Source organism: Peromyscus californicus, unplaced genomic scaffold, assembly GCF_007827085.1.
Source record: "Peromyscus californicus insignis strain IS unplaced genomic scaffold, ASM782708v3 Scaffold_6__1_contigs__length_162567912, whole genome shotgun sequence".
In the NCBI taxonomy this organism is placed as follows: Eukaryota; Metazoa; Chordata; class Mammalia; order Rodentia; family Cricetidae; genus Peromyscus; species Peromyscus californicus.
The window spans coordinates 54299513-54319670 of NW_026294584.1; the positions used below are offsets into that span (position 1 = coordinate 54299513).

The 20158-nt window shown below is 40.2% G+C and overlaps 2 gene segments (V, D, J or C); both read left to right on the top strand.

Annotated features, from left to right (window-relative positions):
• The window catches only part of LOC128098744 (T-cell receptor beta-1 chain C region-like), a 431175-nt gene that overhangs the window by 86615 nt on the left and 324402 nt on the right, over positions 1 to 20158 (top strand).
• LOC128098751 (T cell receptor beta variable 5-5-like) lies at positions 12403 to 13124 on the top strand. The segment is given in 2 exon segments: positions 12403 to 12481; positions 12586 to 13124. Coding segments are annotated over 2 exon segments (501 nt in total).

Below are 20158 nucleotides of genomic sequence, written 5' to 3' on the forward strand. Positions count from 1 at the left end.
CTTTCACTCAGTTCACTTCCTATTGTCTTCAGATCAAGATGTAGCCAGCACCATGTCTGCCTGCATGCCACCTTGTTGTACAGTGATGATAATGAACTAAACCTCTGAAAATGCAAGCCAACCCAATTAAATGTTTTTTCTTTGTGAGAGTGGCCATGGTCATGGTGTCTATTCACAGCAGTAGAAAACCTATCTAAGACAGAAGTTGGCACCAGGAGTAGGGCATTGCTGTGAGAGCTGGAGAATGCTTTTGTTTGAAGAAATATGAACAATGGGACTGTGGATTAGACAAGTAGTTTAATTCTTTAAGTGCTGCTTAATGGGCTACACTAATAGAAACATGGAAGACAGTAGTGCTAAGCGTGACTCATAATGGAGTGGGACTGGTTCAAAAGGTTTCAGAGGAGAAGAATTTTAGTACATTGCCTAGAGACGATTCTTGTGACATTTTGGTGAAGAATGTGAATGCTTCTGGCCTTTGTCAAGAGAGTCTGCCTGAGGGTAATGTAGATGGAAAAATCTTATTAAATAAGAAACACAGAGACAAATGCAGAGTTAAAAGTCCAAGAGGTCAGAGCAGTAGCTAAAAACTGAGACTTAAAACCGCCTTCTTACCCTTCCTGCTGCTGCTGTCCTTCCCCTCAGAAAGAGGCCTACTTCCTGTGTGTCTGTCTTTTTATTGACTTTCGGTTCTGCCTTCTTATTGGTTGTAAACCCAAACACATGACCTCCCCATCACTGCTTATCTATACAAACCTCTAGGTCTCTATGGTTGGTATTCAGATTAAAGGCATGTGTCTCTATGCTGGCTGGCTGTTTTCTTTGTGAGAGTGGCCATGGTCATGGTGTCTATTCACAGCAGTAGAAAACCTATCTAAGACAGAAGTTGGCACACAGAGAACTGCCTGTCATGTGATCGGCATTAAAGGTGTGTGCCACCACCACCCAGCTTCTGCTATGGCTTGCTATTAGCTCTGACCCCCAGGCAACTTTATTTATTAATGTACAAATAAAATCACATTTCAGTACAAATAAATTATCACCATAGGGTAACGTGAAGAGTTTTGGATTAATTCCCTTTGCAGAGGATCTCAAAACAGCGTAGTATAGATTCTGTCCTGTGGTTATTAGTGTTAACTCTATTGAAGTTTTATAATGAAAAGGAGCAAGTTGAGCAAGAAAAAACACAAAATGTAATATTTGAGGAGAAAAGGAACGCAAGGAAATAGGAGGAATTACCATACTAGATTTCCGGATATCTTATTCTTTTTCCATATCTAGATGAATTTGCAAATAAAAGTATCAGATTTTCTCATTGTAATGTATCAGTAACTTGGCTCAGAGGGTGGTGATTGGGAATACATCTGCAGGGAACTACTCATGCTACTCTCCGTTTTACAGACTGGGAAATAAAACAGAGTCAGCATTGAGTTTGGAGATTCATGTCATAGTCACCTTTCGGGCATCATGATGGTCTGAGAAAACACAGGAAGAAGGTGTAATTTAGATGTTGGCTTACTGTTTCAAAGGTTTTGGTTTGTGATTAATTGAACCTCCTGTTTTGGGGCCTGTAGTGGTGTAGAACATCATGGCAGGGAGAATATGTCAGAGCTGAGCTGCCTATTTCATGAAAGCCAAGATGAAGGAGTGAGAAGAGAAGAGGGAGAGAGAAAGAGAGAGAAAGAGAACGAGAGAGAGAGAGAGAGAGAGAGAGAGAGAGAGAGAGAGAGAGAGAGAGATCTTTTAATTGTATGCCTCTAGTGATCTACATCCTCCTCTGAGACCCTGCTTTCAGAAGTTGTCTCCATCACTCAATGTTCTTTCTAATATAAACCAGTCCATGTATTAGCGAAACCTTCATGATCTAATATTTCTCAAAGTTCTTTCTCTGAACACAGTATAGAAAACTAAGTCTTTAATATGTGAATCTTTGGAGGAGGAATGCTTCTAATCTAAACCAATTAAGCACTATTTTGCTTTGTAATATAGCCAACCTTGCTTAATATAATTGTTATCCATAATAGAAAAAGAATATTTTGTTAATAAAAATTTTCTAATAAATACCACAATACTCCACCTAAGTTTTTAAGTCACAGAAGAGTAAATAGTAATTCATACAAAAAAATTTACTTTTTTCACGTTTACTCAGAAATAAAGCATCAGCAGCTGAAGTGATGAGTTGAATTCAAACTTACCAGATAAAAACATTTTCTAGAGAATTACAACACAGAATGTGCACAGAGCTGTGGACTACAGGACCTGTGTTATACTACAAAAGAAAATTACAGCCACATCAGAACACACTCCGTGGATTGCTTTCTAACCAACACAATTTATGTTAGTTACTAATGTATCTGAATTATTGGGTTCTTCCCCTTTCAGTACCTCTGTAGAGGATTCAGCTATTAATATTTATGTTAATTGAGTTTTGTCATTTTGAAGATATGCACTGACTTTTACTTTTTAAGGACAAAATACACAGTGCTGTACAGGAGTGGATCGTTCTCTACTCTCTGCATTGCGTCTATGAAATAAATTTAAAAACGAACAGGGGGAAACGCTCTGCAAGCTCATTGCATTCCTAGGGCCATGAGAGGAAAATGGACATCTACACACCCACCGGTGCCTAGAAACTTCTATTCCCTCTTTCCAGGGTGATGCAGGCAAGTTGAGGAAGAATAAATTGTTTGGGTAAAGTTGGAAATGTCATTTTGAGATGGATGATAGACTCTGAGAAGTCTGTCTGGGCATCATATGGGCCTCCAGTGTCTTCTCCTGTGATAACTTAATCCTCTCTGGTTGACGGGACCCCTAGGGAGAGGTTCATATGCTTCATTTGGAGAATCTGTATATTGTCTACCAGGACAAGCTGAAAGATACTGTTTTTCCCAAGCACCTTTAGGTTAGAAGAATCAGAAACCAAAGTAGCATAGTGGACAGACATTTTTTGGACTCCATCACTGTTTTTATATCTGTAACTGTCTTAGTTATGATTTCTGTTGCTGTGAAGAGACACCACAATCATGGCAACTCTTATAAAAGAGCGGCTTACATTTTCAGAAGTTTAGTCCATTATTGTCACAGTGCTACATAGCGACATGCAGTCAGACATGGCGCTGGCTACATCTTGATCCCAAGGCAACAGGAAGTGAACTCACTGCCACACTGTGCAAAGCCTCAAAGCCCACCCTCACTGTGATACACTTCCTCCAACAAGGCCATACTTACTCCAATAAAAGCCACACTTCTTAATAATGCAAGTTCCTATGAGTCCAATGATGGGGGGTTAGGGTGGGTGTGGGGGCAATTACATTCAAGCTACCAAAATAACTCCCTGGTATTTTATACATGGTCACTGTGTTGTACAACCATTACCACTGGGTATTTCCCAATGTGTTCTTCTCTATAAACCCTTTAAGCACTAATGATTCTTCCTTTAAACCCATGATTTTGCCTATTTTTGGAAGTCTAAATATTGAATTATAATTTCTTTCTCTTTGTGTTTCATTTCTTTTAATTCAAAAAATATTTGTTCAATGTGTATATGAGCTGGACTTATTTAAATACTTCGTTGTATTTAAATGAAGTACTTCATAGTGTTAAATGAATATTTCATTGTATTAAAATTGTACGTTTTTCTACCTATTCATCACTTTACAGATTTTTAAGTTTTGTCTATCTCTAGGTTTTATATTTATCTTTGCCAAAGCCTACAAAGAGCAATAATGATCTGCTAGGAACATCCATGATTTTTATTTCTCAGTGACTTAAGCACATTGCAAAATAAAGCTGTGAATGTACTTATAAGAAAAACCACAGTATCTAAAACCATCAAATATAAGATATACGTTTGGCATTTGATAATTGATTAGAGCTTTGCAAAGAAGGAAGAAAACAGGCCTCATCACTAGGGGAAAAATCAATCACTAGAAAGCAACCTATTTCGGAGGAACTGGATGACAATGACATTAAAGAGTGTAACTGCAGCACGTACTTTAAGAGGTTGATAGAAATGAGGGAGACATGCAAAGTTCCCAATCAAATTTCTAGAAGTAGAAATTGTAGTGTCTGTGATGAGAAATAGATGACTGTAAGTAACAGTAGATTAGATGCTCCAGAAGAAGGATTAGTGAATTTGAAGATGATATTCATAATGAAACACAGAGAAAATGAGAACAAGGTGAGCTGAGCATAACATCAAATGGTCAAATATGCAAGCAGGGATTCCACATAAAAAATTTAATATTTAAACTTCTTCAATGGCTAGCTAGCTGTCTCCAACAATGATTGCAACACTCAACCCTTTTCAGCCTTCACTTCCTTAGACTAGTTTATTTTCCAGCTGCTCAGAGGCTTCTCCACTGATGGCATCTGCAGTCAGACCTTCTAGGTATTTCCTTTGACCAAGGACTGTTTTCACCAAGACCAGCCACTTCCAAGGGCGGCTACCATCTAATGACTGGTCTGAAAAGAGATTTTATTCTCTTGTGGCTTTTTTGTTTTTTGGGTTTTTTGTTTATTTTGTTTGTTTTTGAAAATGGAGTTCCCTTCTGTGCTTCTCTCTCTAGCACAGGCAATATTTGAGATTTTGGTTGGTAAATGGGTATTGCAACAGTTCTCTGAGGTTTTCTGGCCTACTCCTGATGCCTGATTTTGAGAGTTTCTAGCCATAGCCACTAGAGGTATGGTCCAGTGACTGCACACCTTGTCACTAGAGGGCACTGCAGATCCACCGACTGAACTGTGGGCAGTGGTCTGGAAGGCAGATGCAGAGCTGCAATGTGGAGCCCACTGCAGGATATCAGCTGTGAAACCAGAAACACCTCTGGCTCAGAAGACACAGTGAGGGGGACAGATACTCAGTCAACTTTACACATAAACTGGGCATCACCAAAGGGAGCCATGAACTGTAGCCTTGAACTGTAGGCTTGGCAATCCAAAACCTCCTGGAGTTAGAAGAGAAGGAAGCACCTGCCTCAGAGGAGAACATGGAAAGGATTTCCCCAAAGCCAGTCATATTTATTCAGCACAGCCATCTCCCCTTCCACTAAGCAGGCTGAGCCTAAAGGGGGAAGGGCTGAGCCAGCAGACTATGCCCAAGGGTACAGACAGCCTATGGGAGCCAGCAAGATCACTGACCTCAGAACCTGACATCACAGGCAATGAGATGAGATGAAAGGAAGAGCTGTCTCCTGCTCTCACCAAGGAGACCAGCATCCTGAGTAGAAGGATGTGTGACACTGCCCTCCCTGACTCTGCCTGGGGCCCCACCCTGCTCTGCTGTGTGACTGTCTTTCTTCTGGGAACAAGTAAGTCCTGAGCCCTGGTGGGACTGCTCCTCAGCTCCTTTACTGCTGATGCTGAATCCATCTACTCTTTCTCTAGATGCTCACTCCTGTCTCCTGCCTCCCAGGTTCAGCAAATCCTGGGGTCATCCAGTCTCCAAGACACATAATCAAAGCAAAGGGAGGAAGGTCCATTCTGAAATGCATTCCCATCTCTGGACATTACAGTGTGAGCTGGTACCAACAGACTCTGGGGCAGGAACTGAGGTTCCTCATTCAGCATTATGAAAAAATGGAGAGAGAGAAAGGAAACATGCCCAACCGATTCTCAGTCCAGCAGTTCAGTGACTATCGCTCTGAGATGAACATGAGTGCCTTGCAGCTGGAAGACTCTGCTGTGTACTTCTGTGCCAGCTCACCACAGCCTTACAGAGTGACAGGCTTTCTGTCCCTTAATCTTTGTGTCCCTGCTGGTGATGTACTAGTTAGTGATTTTAATATGCCACACAGTCCTATCCAAGGCCCAGAAATTCTTCTAGATCTTTACTAATACTCCCACTTCCTAGCTGAGCTCACACCATTGCTCTTAAACACTGGGGTGGGTCCCAAGTGTCCAGATTTTTTCCCATCTTAGCCAGTACCTTCCAGCTCCTAGCCAGTGGTAGGAACCCTACTCTTTGTTGGGTGCTTAGGTTTTGGCATAAGCTACATGTTTCATTATAAAGGTATACATAAATGATCCATTTGTGGATGAAAATTTCTACATGTCACTTTATAGACAGAAATTGATAGCTTATGAAATTAACCAATATTTTATTTTTAATAATATCAACACTAGGATTGAAACCTACATCTCTTTGCCCTCAAAATCAAAGTATGACTTTTCATGGTATTATCTGCTTTGGTCAAAAAATGTATGGGCTCACTGTCTCTTGTGTTATAAGACCAGCTGAGCTTAGTGCATATGTGTTGGGTGGCTGACAGTTTATAGATGTATAATATTAAACCAGATGCTTTTCTTCTTATAGTTTCAGTTGAGACTTTCATTATCAACATAAGAAAATTTGTTTCTCAATAATCAATCAATTTAAAAAGAATATAAAGAGATATTTATGGCAGATGCTTCTCACTTCAATGAACTTAGAGTATTGTATAAATTTAGATATTGTAGAGAAGACTAACAGTAATAATAGATCATACCTTATTTTGGAAATGAGCCTAAGAGCTATGAAATTTCATGTTCCCCACTCTAAACATCTCTCTTAAATATAAAATGACTCTTTCTTAGACTGACTCAACCATGAGCATTTGTCTTTTTTGTTGTTAGCTGCTGGTCTTTGGGGACCAACCAGTCTCAGGGCATAGGTGAGAATGTAGCTTTTGGGATGGCCAGACCCTATACATAGATTCTTCATATGGGTCCTGTGCTGATCCCCTTTGTCTCTGCTTCTGCTTTGAGTCCTTCTCCGTCAGGGTAGGATTATAGAAACTATCCATTAAGATCTCACCAGGAGATCATCTAATGTGGCCACAGAAAGGAGGTTTCAGTCTTTGATATTATCTGTGTAGGCAGTAACTGAGATATCCCTTACTTAGGAAACTTATAGTGCTTTTGAGTAGAGGTAAGTGTTTCATATTTGCAAACTTATGACAAAGGTGATTCAAGAGCTTTTGAATTATTTTGGTACATTTCTCTAGGATCCTACAGTCCCCAGACTTACACATTACCAGGCAAACAGGCACCTGCATTGCTGAAGGGGGGTTACTCTTAACAGGAAGCACAATGACAAAGACTTAGATACACTCTCAACAGCCTCACCTGGAACAAAGTCAGAATTCCTATAAATGAGGAAACACTCTGGGTTGAGCCTAGAATATGAAGCTTGTGACCCTGAATTGGTATGAGACAGCTTAAAAAAATTGTTCAAATTGTAATGACCTTAACCTTGGCATTTTATAAGCTTTCTGGGTGTCCATCAGTACTTGTAGCCCTATATGACACTGAAGATTTTCTTCAAGTATTTTGACACAGTACATAATTAGTAGAAACCTCATAGACTACAGCATGTAGTGACGGTACAACTGAGACTATATGAATATAAAAATTAAAACAATGAAAATAAGGTGTGGTATCATAGTAGAAATAATATAAGCCTAATATGTTGACTAAAACCAAAGAAAGAGTACATACATCTAGAAGTAAAAAACAAACCACAAATTCTTTCTGATCTCAGTTGGAAATTTTTGAATATACACTCCAAATATTGTGTAATCTAATTATGTGTTTATAATTGAGAGTTTGCTTGCTTCTGTAGGGAAGAATAGTGACATGCTAACTGTGAAACTCAGCATTTATTGGAAACAGTGACATCACTAATCACTGAGAGCCCCAGGTCTAGTTTCCACAAACAGAGCTGGAAGACATCAGATCTTGCCTTGGTCCTGAGATGGACTTCAGGCTCTTCTGTGTGGCCTTGAGTCTCCTGTGTGCAAGTGAGTGCTGGACAGGCCACAGGTGTGCTTCTCTCAACAGAATTCCCAAGTCTTTTAGCTGAGATGACATCAGCATGCTCTGTCTTCCTCTATTCCAGAACACATGGAGGCTGCAGTTACCCAAGACCCAAGAAGCAAGGTGACAGTAACAGGAGGAGTGGTGACACTGAGCTGTCACCAGACTTCCAACCACAACAATATGTACTGGTATCGGCAGGACCTGGGTCATGGACTGAGACTGATCCATTACTCATATGGTGTTGACAATACTGAGAAAGGAGATGTCCCTGATGGGTACAAGGTTACCAGACCAAGTCAAAAGAACTTCTCCCTTGTTCTGGAGATGACTTCCCCCTCTCAGACAGCTGTGTACTTCTGTGCCAGCAGTGATACACAGCAATGTGTGGCTGTCTCCCCTCTGCACATAAAGTAAATTAGGAAGACAAGTTTCCTGTGTGCCCCAGGAAGTCCCTGCCTCTGTAAGCATGGTCTCTTTTCAGGCTGTGTTTACTCTGTATGTCAGTAGCCCCTTTGTTAATAGGATAATAGCCCAGAAGGTCCTATTTCTTTTTCTTCACTCATCTTTTCCCCAGCCTTCCCAAGTTCTTTACTCTGTAGCTAAACTTGTCTGCATTCCTTTACTTCCTCAGATGTCTTGTGTTGTTTTCAACTATGGAGATATTTTTTAAGGACATTTCTTCTGTACTGAAGACACGCCTTTCACTCTTGCTTCTGTATCTCTCCTTCCCATCAAAATATATTTCAAGTTGGATTATTTTTCTTTTATTTTTTCAGATTTTAATTTCATTACTTTGCTTCCTTCCCTTCTCCTCTTTCTACTATTCACACTTTCCCTGCTTTAAAATTCATGCTCTCTTATTTTTGTAATTATTAATTTAAAGGGTTTTTGTGTGAGGTGTGAATAAATGCAACCTGCGGTGTCTGTTTAGTGTTACCTGCCTCTCTCTCTCTCTCTCTCTCTCTCTCTATATATATATATATATATATATATATATATACATATATATATATATATATGTATATATATATATGCATATTTGGCTACCACTCATGCAGAAATGCTGGAGGGATTAGCGTTCCAGACATCAAGGTATACAACTCATTTTTCAGGTCTTGATGAGTTTACAAATAAAGCCATCATATTCTCTTGTTGTAATGTGTCAGCAACTTGGCTCAGTGGCTGGTAACTGGGTACACGACTGCAGGAAGCTGCTCATGCCACACTGCTTTCTACAGACTGGGCAACAAAACTGAGTCAGCATTGAGTTTGGAGATTCCTGTCATAGTCACCTTTCTGGCACCATGACAGGCCTGAGAAAATACATGAAGAAGGTGTATTTTCCTCAGTTTTTCAAAGTTTTGGTCTATAATTAATTGGAGGGGCCTGAGGTGTGGCAGTACAGCCTGACAGAAAGAATATGGCAGAGCTGAGGTGCCCATCTCATGAAGGCAGAGCAGGAAGGGGAAGGAGGAGAGAAAAAGAGGGACGGGGGGAGAGAGAGAGAGAGAGAGAGAGAGAGAGAGAGAGAGAGAGAGAGAGAGAGAGGTGTTTTAATGCATGATTGCCCCTTCTTTCTGAAGTTGTCTCAGTGACTCAATGCCCCTTGTATTATAAACTTAATCTGCAGATTAACAATGGGTGAAAGCTAATCCTCTATGATCTAATCTTCCTCAAAGTCCTTCCTCTGAACACTGGGTGGACCAGTAAGCTTTTAATACCTGAGTATTTGAGGAACAGTTAACATCTAAACCAAACAAGCACTATGTTGCTTTGTAATACAGCATACCTTGCCCATAAAGTTCTTACTTCAAAATGGTAAAGAATACTATTATTAATAAAAGATAATCCAGGATATACAGACTGCGCCTCCTAATTGTCAAGGCAAAAACGGGTTAATAGAAATACCACAAATCATTAACTTCTTTCATTGTCTCTTATAAAAAACATTTGCAGCTGAAGTGATGATCCTTGAATTCAAACTTACCAGATAGGAACATTTTCTAAAGAATTACAAAACAGAATGTACACAGGGCTGTAAACTATCAGGAACTGTGATAAACTACAGAAGAAAATGACAACAACATCAAAAAACATTTCATGGGATGCTCTCTAACAAACACCATTTTATTAGTCAGCAGTGCATCTGAATTACTTGGGGTCTTTTCCTTTAAGTACCTCCATGGAGGATTCAGCTATTAATATTTACTTTTATTCACCTTGTTATTTTGAAGATAGTCTTTCTTCTTCTAATTTTTAATGTTTATGAGCATAATGAAATACATGGTAATAATAAAGTTCACTTTGATGCTTATGAGGGAAGGTATATTTGTTTACTCTCAGCATTGTGTCTAGGAAAGAAAGTCACAGATTAACCAGCAAAATGCTATGCAGGCTAATTGCATGCCTCAGGATGTGAAATGAAAGGACCAAATTAATACCTAAAACACCTACTGGTATCTAGAAACTTCTGTGTCTTCTTCACAGGCTGATGTAGGGGATGCAGGAAGTTTAGGGAAGATTAAAAGTTGGGGAATACTGAAAATATCTTTAAGAGATGGATGTTAGACTCTAAGAAGTCTGTCTGGTTGTGGGCCTCCAGTGTCTCCTCCTGCGCTAAGTTAATCTTCCCTGGTTGGTGGGACTTCTAGGGAGAGGCTCACCTGCTTCTTTTGGAGAAACTGTGTTTTGTCTACCATGAGAAGCTGAGAGAAAGATTTTTCCACATTTGTTTTTCCCCAAGCACCTTTAATTCATCAGAAGCAGAAACCAAAGTAACAGACTGGACTGCCATTTTCAGAACTCCATCTCTGTTTTAATATCTATAACCTCACAGCATTTTATACATATTCATTGTGTTGTAGATCCAACCTCAGTATATATTTGCCAAGAAGTTTTCCTCTTTAAAGTAGTTAAGTATCAACTATTCTTCCCTCAAGCCCCTAATCTTGCCTATGTTCAGAATTACATTTTTTTTTCTCGTTGTGACTGATTTCTTTCACTTCACATAGTATTTGTTACATTTTAGGTACGTATGAATTTGACATATTTCAATACTTCATTATATTAAAAATGTACATTTTTCTTCCTACCCATCACTTTATGGATATTTAAATTGTGTCCATCTCTAGGTTTTATATCCATCTTTGCCAAAGCGTACAAAGAGCAACAATGATCGGCTAGGAATTTCCCTGATTTTTGTTTTTCAGTGACATAAGTACATTGTAGAATAAGGATATTCATGTATTAATAAGGAAATCAGGGTATCTAACACTGACAAACACAAAAAATACAGTTTGACATTTGATAAAAGCTTACAGCTTTGTGAAGAAGGAAGAAAATAGGACTCATCACTAGGTGAAAAATCTATCACTAGAAAGCAACCTATTTCTGAGGAATTGGCTGACAAGGACATTAAACAGTGTAACTGCAGCAAGTACTTTAAGAGGTTGACAGAAATGAGGAGACATGCAAAGTTCCCAATCATAATTCTAGAAGTAAAAATTGTAGTGTCTCTGATGAGAAATAGCTGACTGTAAGTAACAGTAGATTGGAGGCCCGAAGGAAGGATTAATGAATGAAGTTGATATTCATGAGGAAACAAAGAGAAAATGAGAACAAGGTACCAGTGAGTTGAGGATAACCTCAAAGGGTCAAATATGCAAGTGGGGATACCAATGTTAGATTTTAATATTTAAATTTCTTCAAAGTCAAACTAGCTGTCTCCAGTAATTCCAACATTCTATCATTCTTGGCATGTCTTCCTTAGACTGGTTTATTTTCCTAAGTGCTCCATAGGCTTCTCCACTGACAACATCCACAGTCAGCCTGTCGTAAAAATTCTCGTAGACTAAAGGTTTTGCCCAGGTCCTCTCCCTTCCAAAGGCATCTGTTGTCTAATGACTAGTGTATGCCTCCCTGGACACTGTCATATAATTTAGAAATTACTGTTTTCTTCCTTTTAATGAGTTCCTTTTATGCCTCTCTCACTAACACAGACAATATTTGAGATTTTGGTGGGTACACTGGAACTAGCAACAACTCTGATATGTTTTCTGGTCCTCCCCTGATGCCTGATTTTGACCTCCCAGCCTCTATTACAGCCATTAGAGGTATAGCTCAGTGACTACAAAACTGGTCACTAGGGAGCACTGTGGGTCTAAGGAGTGAGCTGATTCAGAGCTCTGGTTTGTTGCCCACAGTAGAGTATTCGCTGTAGAATCAGAAACAGTGCTGTCTCAGGAAGACCAAGGCAAGCAACAGGTGGTCCATCATCTTTATACATAAGCTGAGCATCACCATAGAGAGTCATGAACAATCCAAAACATCCTGGAGCTAGAAAGAGAAGGAAGCACCTGCCTCAGAGGAGAGCATGGAAAGGACTTCCCCAAAGACAGCCATATTTATTCAGCACAGCCAACTTCCCTTTCACTAAGCAGGCTGAGCCTAAAGGGGGAAGGGCTGGGCCAGCCCAAGGCTACAGACAGCCTATGGGAGCCAGCAAGATCACTGACCTCAGAATCTGACATCACAGGCTATGAGATGAGATGAAAAGGGGAGCTGCCTCCTGCTCTCACCAAGGAGACCAGCATCCTGAGTAGAAGGATGTGTGACACTGCCTTCCCTGACTCTGCCTGGGGGCCCACCCTGTTCTGCTGTGTGACTGTCTTTCTCCTGGGAACAAGTAAGTCCTGAGCTCTGGTAGGACTGCTCCTCAGTTCCTTTACTGCTGCTGCTGAATCCATCTACTCTTTCTCTGGATGCTCACTCCTGTCTCCTGCCTCCCAGGTTCAGCAAATCCTGGGGTCATCCAGTCTCCAAGACACATAATCAAAGCAAAGGGAGGAAGGTCCATTCTGAAATGTAGTCCCATCTCTGGACATGCCTTTGTGAGCTGGTACCAACAGACTCTGGGGCAGGAACTGAGGTTCCTCATTCAGCATTATGAAAAAACAGAGCAAACAAAAGGAAACATGCCCAACCGATTCTCAGTCCAGCAGTTCAGTGACTATCGCTCTGAGATGAACATGAGCGCCTTGCAGCTGGAGGACTCTGCTGTGTACTTCTGTGCCAGCTCACCACAGCCTTACAGAGTGACAGGCTTTCTGTCCCTTAATCTCCCTGTGCCCGCTGGAGATGTAATAGAGAGAGGTTATGAGATGCCACACAACCTTATCCAAGGCCCAGAAATGCTTCTAGGTCTTTACTAATTCCCTTAGAGTGGTCATAAAAGGGGCTGGGACCCAAGACTCCAGATGTCCTCACCTCTCTGCCAGTACCTTCTAGTTCCTACCTAGCCAGTGGGAGGAAACCCTGTTCTGTGATGGGGTGTGAGCATAGGCAATATATCTTAAGACACGGATAGACATTAACATATAAATTTTCTAGATGAAGATTTCTATACACCAATAGGAATCAATAGCTTATGAAATTTCCTAGCATTTCATGTTTACGAATACCAACACAAGCATTAAAACCTGCATCTCTTTGCCTTCTAAGTCAAAGTTCTGAATTTCCCTGTTGTTTCCTAGTTTGGGTTATAAAAATATATAGTTCACTGTCTCTTGTGTAATAGACCAGCTGAGGTTATTATGAATGTGTGAGATGCTGATAGGTTCTAGATGTACACTATTCAGCTGGATAATGTTTGTATAGTTATATTTCACGGTGAGGTTTACATTTTCAACAAAAGAAATTTTGTTACTCAGCAATCAAGCAATCATTTTAAAAGGAATATAAGGAGGTAATATGCTTCTCTCTCTGATTAAATCAGAGTATTGTTCAGAAGACTTCCATTACTGGTAGATCAGAACTTAACCTGGAAATGAGCCTAAGAGCTACAAAATTTCAAGTTCTACAATTGAACATCTAAGTTTAAAGTTGACAGTGGTTCTTCCTTAGACAGACTCAACCATGGGCAACTGCCTTTTTTCTTGGTGGCTCTTTGTTTCTGGGGAGCAGCAATGCTTTGGGCATTGAGAGATATGCTCATTCTGGAATGGCCAGACTCTGTCCAAAGGTTCTTCATATGGATGCTGTGCTGCCTCCTTTGTCTCTGCTTCTGCTTCTGAGTCCTTCCTCACCAGTTACAGGATTATAGAAAGTATCTATGAAGATCCTACCAGGATGTTTGGCCATAGAAGGAGGTTTTATACTTTGATACTATCTGTGTAGACTGCAACTGAGATATCCTTTACTTAGAAAGGAACCTATAGTGCTCTTGAGTAGAAGTAAGTGTTTCATGTTAGAGAACTTAGAACATGAACTTTTGAATGAAGTAGTTACATTTACCTGGGAACCTACACAAACCAGATCTTCACATTTCCAGGCTAACAGCTCACCCATATTGTTGAAGGAGACTTTCTCTTTACAGAAATCAAAGTAAGAAAGTTTAGGTCAGTCCTCCACAGCATCACCTGAAACAAGGAAATTTTTTTTAATCAATGAGGACATACTAGCCTAGCTTAGAATGTAGAGCTTATGTTCCTGAATTGTTTTGAGATATCTTAGATCAATTGTTCAAATTGTAATGACCCCAACCTTGGTGTTTTATAAGCGTTCTGAATGTCGAGCAGTTCTTTTAGCCATAGATAGCACCGAAGGTTTATCTCCCATATTTAAGGCGAAGTAAAGAATTAGTAGAAACTTCATAGACTATGGCAAGTTGTGTGGGTGCAACTGAGACTATACAAATAGTAAAAATCAATAAATAAATAAAAGATTGTGAAATAAGGAAATATGCCGAAAATGGCACATAAGATGGCTGACGTGCTGCCTGCAGAGATTGGAGAAAAACGGACACAAGATTATGGACCATCAACCCTCCATGCATTCCCCACTGGATCTTCTGCTTAGCATGCCTCTAGAGGGCCAAGGCAGAAATGCCTATGTGTCCCAAGGTCATGCTTTATGGCATGCACTTGTCATGTTCTCCTCCATATAATTTCTTCTTGTAATGCTAGTCTTTTTCTTCTATCTGATCTTTATGTTCTGTGTTCCTGGATCAATGGTGATTTCTGTGATACAGGAAGGAGTGAAGTAAATTTCACAGGAAATTATACAGAGGTGATCACCCAGGGTGGGGTCAAGGCAGTTTATACAGGTGATGGGAAAGAACCTGCAGCCTGGGGAAGCTTTTCAGGCTTGTATAAACTGTACTGAATGTGTGGTCAACTATAGCACATGGTATGATGTGTATCAACACACTGGATTCAAATTGGCCATGATGAATAATTCAGTTTCTGAGTATATTCCAAGGGCATTGTGTAAAACTTGAGACCCTTGGGGGTATTGGCTGAAGACTGTGGATGGAGTAACATATAGATGGGATGACAAATGGGAAGTGTGGGAACCTAGAACAAGAGGAAAATTGTGACCTCCACCAAGAAAGGGAGATGGCAACTTTAATTCAGATATTTTGATTTCTTCTGAAGGAGGGTGGAGACACTATGGCAGTGGTTGAAGTGATTGTTGCAAGTTTTATTGAGTTCCTAGATTGAAAAGAGCTGCCAGGAAAGGTGAGCGTCCTTTCATGAAAGCTCTGTAAATTGGATCAGGTCTTCCTTGGAATTGTTGGGATTAGAAAGACAAAAGTTGCTGATCTGCAGGGGCAGATTACTTATTTGAGGTCATTGTGGCCCACCCGTCATGGGGCTTGGTGTTTACAGAGGTCTGAGGAGGAACTTGAACCGCTGCAGGGGTCTCGAGATCAAAGCAGACTGTATTAGCAGGATGGTACATGGACCACTGTTCTTTCTTTTTCTTTTCTTTTTTTTTTTTTTTTTTTTTGAAATGGCATGTTGCTAGCCTCTGGGTCAAGTGCTCAGAAAACTGTATAATCATTAATAATAAAAATAGATTTAAGCTTGCTTTGGTGTTAAGTCTGTGATAGTTCCTGTGTTTAGTAAAAGATGATGAAGAATATATTGGTGATTTTTTAAGAATAACCTTTGGAAACATGAGGATACTTTGTATTGGGTGATTTCCCCTTTTCTTTCTGTTTCACCTTGCTTATGATAATAAAAGCCTGAGGTTACCAAGGCAGAAGCAGAAGCTAAGGAAGCTGTAGCAGAAGCTACTTAGCAACTGCAGAAGCCCGAAGTGACCTGTCAACTTGCATGAGCACTGTCTCTGAGTCATTACTGCGCCTTCCAGGTATCCCGTCCTTCAGACCTCTGAAACTGCTGAGGCTGGTCCCTGGCAGAAATGTGTCATAGTAGGAATAAAAGAAACCTTATATGTTGACTTAAATCAAAGGAGTACACGCATGTATACATACAAAACAAACCACAAATTCCTTAAATCTCAGTTGTTAATTTTTGTATATCCTCTCCAAATAATACTGTGTAATCCAATCATGTGATTGCAGTTAAGAGTTGGCTTGCCTCTGTGGGGAAGGGGTGTGGCATGACAACTGTGCAGTTCCCCATTTGTTGGAGACAGTGACATTGAGACACTGAGAGCCCCAGCTCTAGTTTCCACAAACAGAGCTGGAAGACATCAGATCTTGCTTTGGTCCTGAGATGGACTTCAGGCTCCTCCATGTGGCCTTGAGTCTCCTGTGTGCAAGTGAGTGCTGGACAGGCTGCAGGTGTCATTCCCTCAACAGAATTCCCTATTCTAGCTAAGATGACATCAGCATGCTCTGTCTTTCTCTATTCCAGAACACATGGAGGCTGCAGTCACTCAAGACCCAAGAAGCAAGGTGACAGTAACAGGAGGAGAGGTGACACTGAGCTGTCGCCAGACTTCCAACCACAACAATATGTACTGGTATCAGCAGGACCTGGGTCATGGATTGAGGCTGATTCATTACTCATATGGTGTTGATAACGTTGAGAAAGGAGATGTCCCTGATGGGTACAAGGTCACCAGACCAAGTCAAGAGAACTTCTCCCTCATTCTAGAGATGGCTTCCCCCTCTCAGACAGCTGTGTACTTCTGTGCCAGCAGTGATGCACAGCAATGTGTGGCTGTCTCCCCTCTGCACATAAAGTAAATTAGGATGACAAGTTTCCTGTGTGCCCCAGGAATTCCCTGCCTCTGTAAGAGTCACTGAGCTCTACAAACTAGGCACATTTCAGCATGGGTCTCAGCTGAAGTCCACTCTAACATCTTTTCGTGGCTGCTTGTATTAAATCCACCCCTTGGTTCTCCTTACTAAGAGGAAAATGAATCTTTCTGTTTTGTTTTTTTGAGGTTTTCTTTCTTTTTTTTTTTTTTGAGGGTTTTTCTGTGTAAGTCTTGACTATCCTCATAGTCTGTAGACCAGGATGGCCAAAAACTCACAGAGGTCTGCCTGCCTTGCTACCATGTGCTAGGATTAAAGGCTTGTGCTACCAGTACTATGGCTGGTTGAAAATTAATCATTAACAAAAATTCCTGATGACCTGTTTGATATAGTCATAGCCATCATTTCCCTCTTGGTGGCCTCAGTGAATTCTTTAACCACCTTTCTATCCACCTGAGCCACTTACATGGTGTCTTTCCAGGCTGTGTTTACTCTATAGGCAGAAGTCCTTTAGTTATATAGGACAAAAGCCCATAAGGTCCTATGTCATTTTCTTCCTCCATCTCTGTCATCAGCCTTTACCCAGCCTTCCCTGTTCTTTCCTCTCCAGCTGAACTTGTCTACATTCCATTACTTCCTCATATGTGCTGTGCTGTTTTCACCTCTGGAGATACTTTCCTAGGACATTTCTTCTGCACTGAAGTCATGCCTTTCCCTCTTGCTCTGGATCTCTACCTCCCAGGAAAATCTATTTCAGGTTGGATTATTTTTCTTTTACCTTTTTAGGATTTTAATTTATTTACAGTATTTCCCCCTTCCTCTTCACATGATTTTTTTCCCTTTTAAATTCATTATCTCTTATTTATTTTTATTTTTTGTTGGTTTTATGTTTGTGTGTATGTGTATGGTTTAAATAAAAAAATTAATTCAATCTGTTGATTCTATTCAATGTTACTTATATGTATACTTTTAGGAATGCCTGCTTGTGATTGGTTAACTATATAGGGGACTGTAGTAGTTTCAATGTAATTTCTCCCATAATCTCATATGGATTGGCACTCTTAGGAGATATAGCTTATTTGAAGTAGATATGGTCTTATGGGAGGAAGTGTCTCACTGTGTGGGAGAACTTTGAGGTCTCTATAGTTCAAGCTTTCACTCAGTTCACTTCCTATTGTCTTCAGATCAAGATGTAGCCAGCACCATGTCTGCCTGCATGCCACCTTGTTGTACAGTGATGATAATGAACTAAACCTCTGAAAATGCAAGCCAACCCAATTAAATGTTTTTTCTTTGTGAGAGTGGTCATGGTCATGGTGTCTATTCACAGCAGTAGAAAACCTATCTAAGACAGAAGTTGGCACCAGGAGTAGGGCATTGCTGTGAGAGCTGGAGAATGCTTTTGTTTGAAGAAATATGAACAATGGGACTGTGGATTAGACAAGTTGTTTAATTCTTTAAGTGCTGCTTAATAGGCTTTACTAATAACATGGAAGACAGTAGTGCTAAGACTGACTTGTATTGGAGGGGACTGGTTCAAGAGGTTTCAGAGGAGAAGAATTTTAGTACATTGCCTAGAGACCATTCTTGTGACATTTTGGTGAAGAATGTGGATGCTTTTGGCCTTTGTCAGGAGAGTCTGACTGAGGGTAATGTAGATGTAACAGTCTTATTAAATAAGAAACACAAAGACAAATGCAGAGTTAAAAGCCCAAGAGGTCAGAGCAGTAGCTAAGAGCTGAGACTTAAAACCACCTTCTTACCCTTCCTGCCGCCACTGCTGTCCTTCCCCTCAGAAAGAGGCCTACTTCCTGTGTGTCTGTCTTTTTACTGACTTTCTGTTCTGCCTTCTTATTGGTTGTAAATCCAACCACAAGACCTCCTCGTCACTGCCCGTCTATACAGACCTCCAGGTCTTCTATGGTTGGTATTGAGATTAAAGGTATGTGCCTCCATGCTGGCTGTATCCTTGAACACACAGAGATCTGCCTGTCATGTGATCGGGATTAAAGGTGTGCACCACAACCACCTGGCTTCTGCTATGGCTTGCTATTAGCTCTGACCCCCAGGCAACTTTATTTATTAATACAAATAAAATCACATTTCAGTACAAATAAAATATCACCATAGGGTAACGTGAAGAATTTTGGATTAATTCCCTTGGCAGAGGATCTCAAAACAGCCTAGTATAGATTCTGTCCTGTGGTTATTAGTGTTAACTTTATTGAAGATTTATAATGAAAAGGAGCAAGTTGAGCAAGAAAAAAACCAAAATGTAATATTTGAGGAGAAAAGAAACACAGGGAAGTGGGAGGAATTACCACACCAGATTTCCGGATATCTTATTCTTTTTCCATATCTAGATGAATTTGCAAATAAAAGTATCAGATTTTCTCATTGTACTGTGTCAGTAACTTGGCTCAGTGGGTGGGGATTGGGAATACAACTGCAGGGAACTACTCATGCTACTCTCCGTTTTACAGACTAGGCAATAAAACAGAGTCAGCATTGAGTTTGGAGATTCGTGTCATAGTCACCTTTCTGGCATCATGATGGTCTGAGAAAACACAGGAAGAAGGTGTAATTTAGATATTGGCCTACTGTTTCAAAGGTTTTGGTCTGTGATTAGTTGAACCTCCTGTTTTGGGGCCTGTACTGGTGTAGAACATCATGGCAGGGAGAATATGTCAGAGCTGAGCTGCCTATTTCATGAAAGCCAAGATGAAAGACAGAAGAGAAGAGGGAGAGAGAGAGAGAGAGAGAGAGAGAGAGAGAGAGAGAGAGAGAGAGAGAGCATGCCTCTAGTGACCTACATCCTCCTATGAGACCCTGCTTTCAGAAGTTGTCTCCATCACTCAATGTTCTTTCTAATATAAACCAGTCCATGTATTAGCGAAACCTTCATGATCTAATATTTCTCAAAGTTCTTTCTTTGAACACAGTATAGAAAACTGAGTCTTTAATATGTGAATCTTTGGAGGAGGAATTCTTCTAATCTAAACCAATTAAGCACTATTTTGCTTTGTAATATAGCCAACATTGCTTAATATAATTGTTATCCATAATAGAAAAAGAATATTTTGTTAATAAAAATTTTCTAATAAATACCACAATACTCCACTTATGTTTCTAAGTCACAGGAGAGTAAATAGTAATTCACACAAAACATTAACTTTTTTCACGTTTACTCAGAAACAAAGCATCAGCAGCTAAAGTGATGAGTCGAATTCAAACTTACCAGATAAAAACATTTTCTAGAGAATTACAATACAGAATGTGCACAGAGCTGTGGACTACAGGACCTGTGTTATACTACAAAAGAAAATTACAGCCACATCAGAACACACTCCG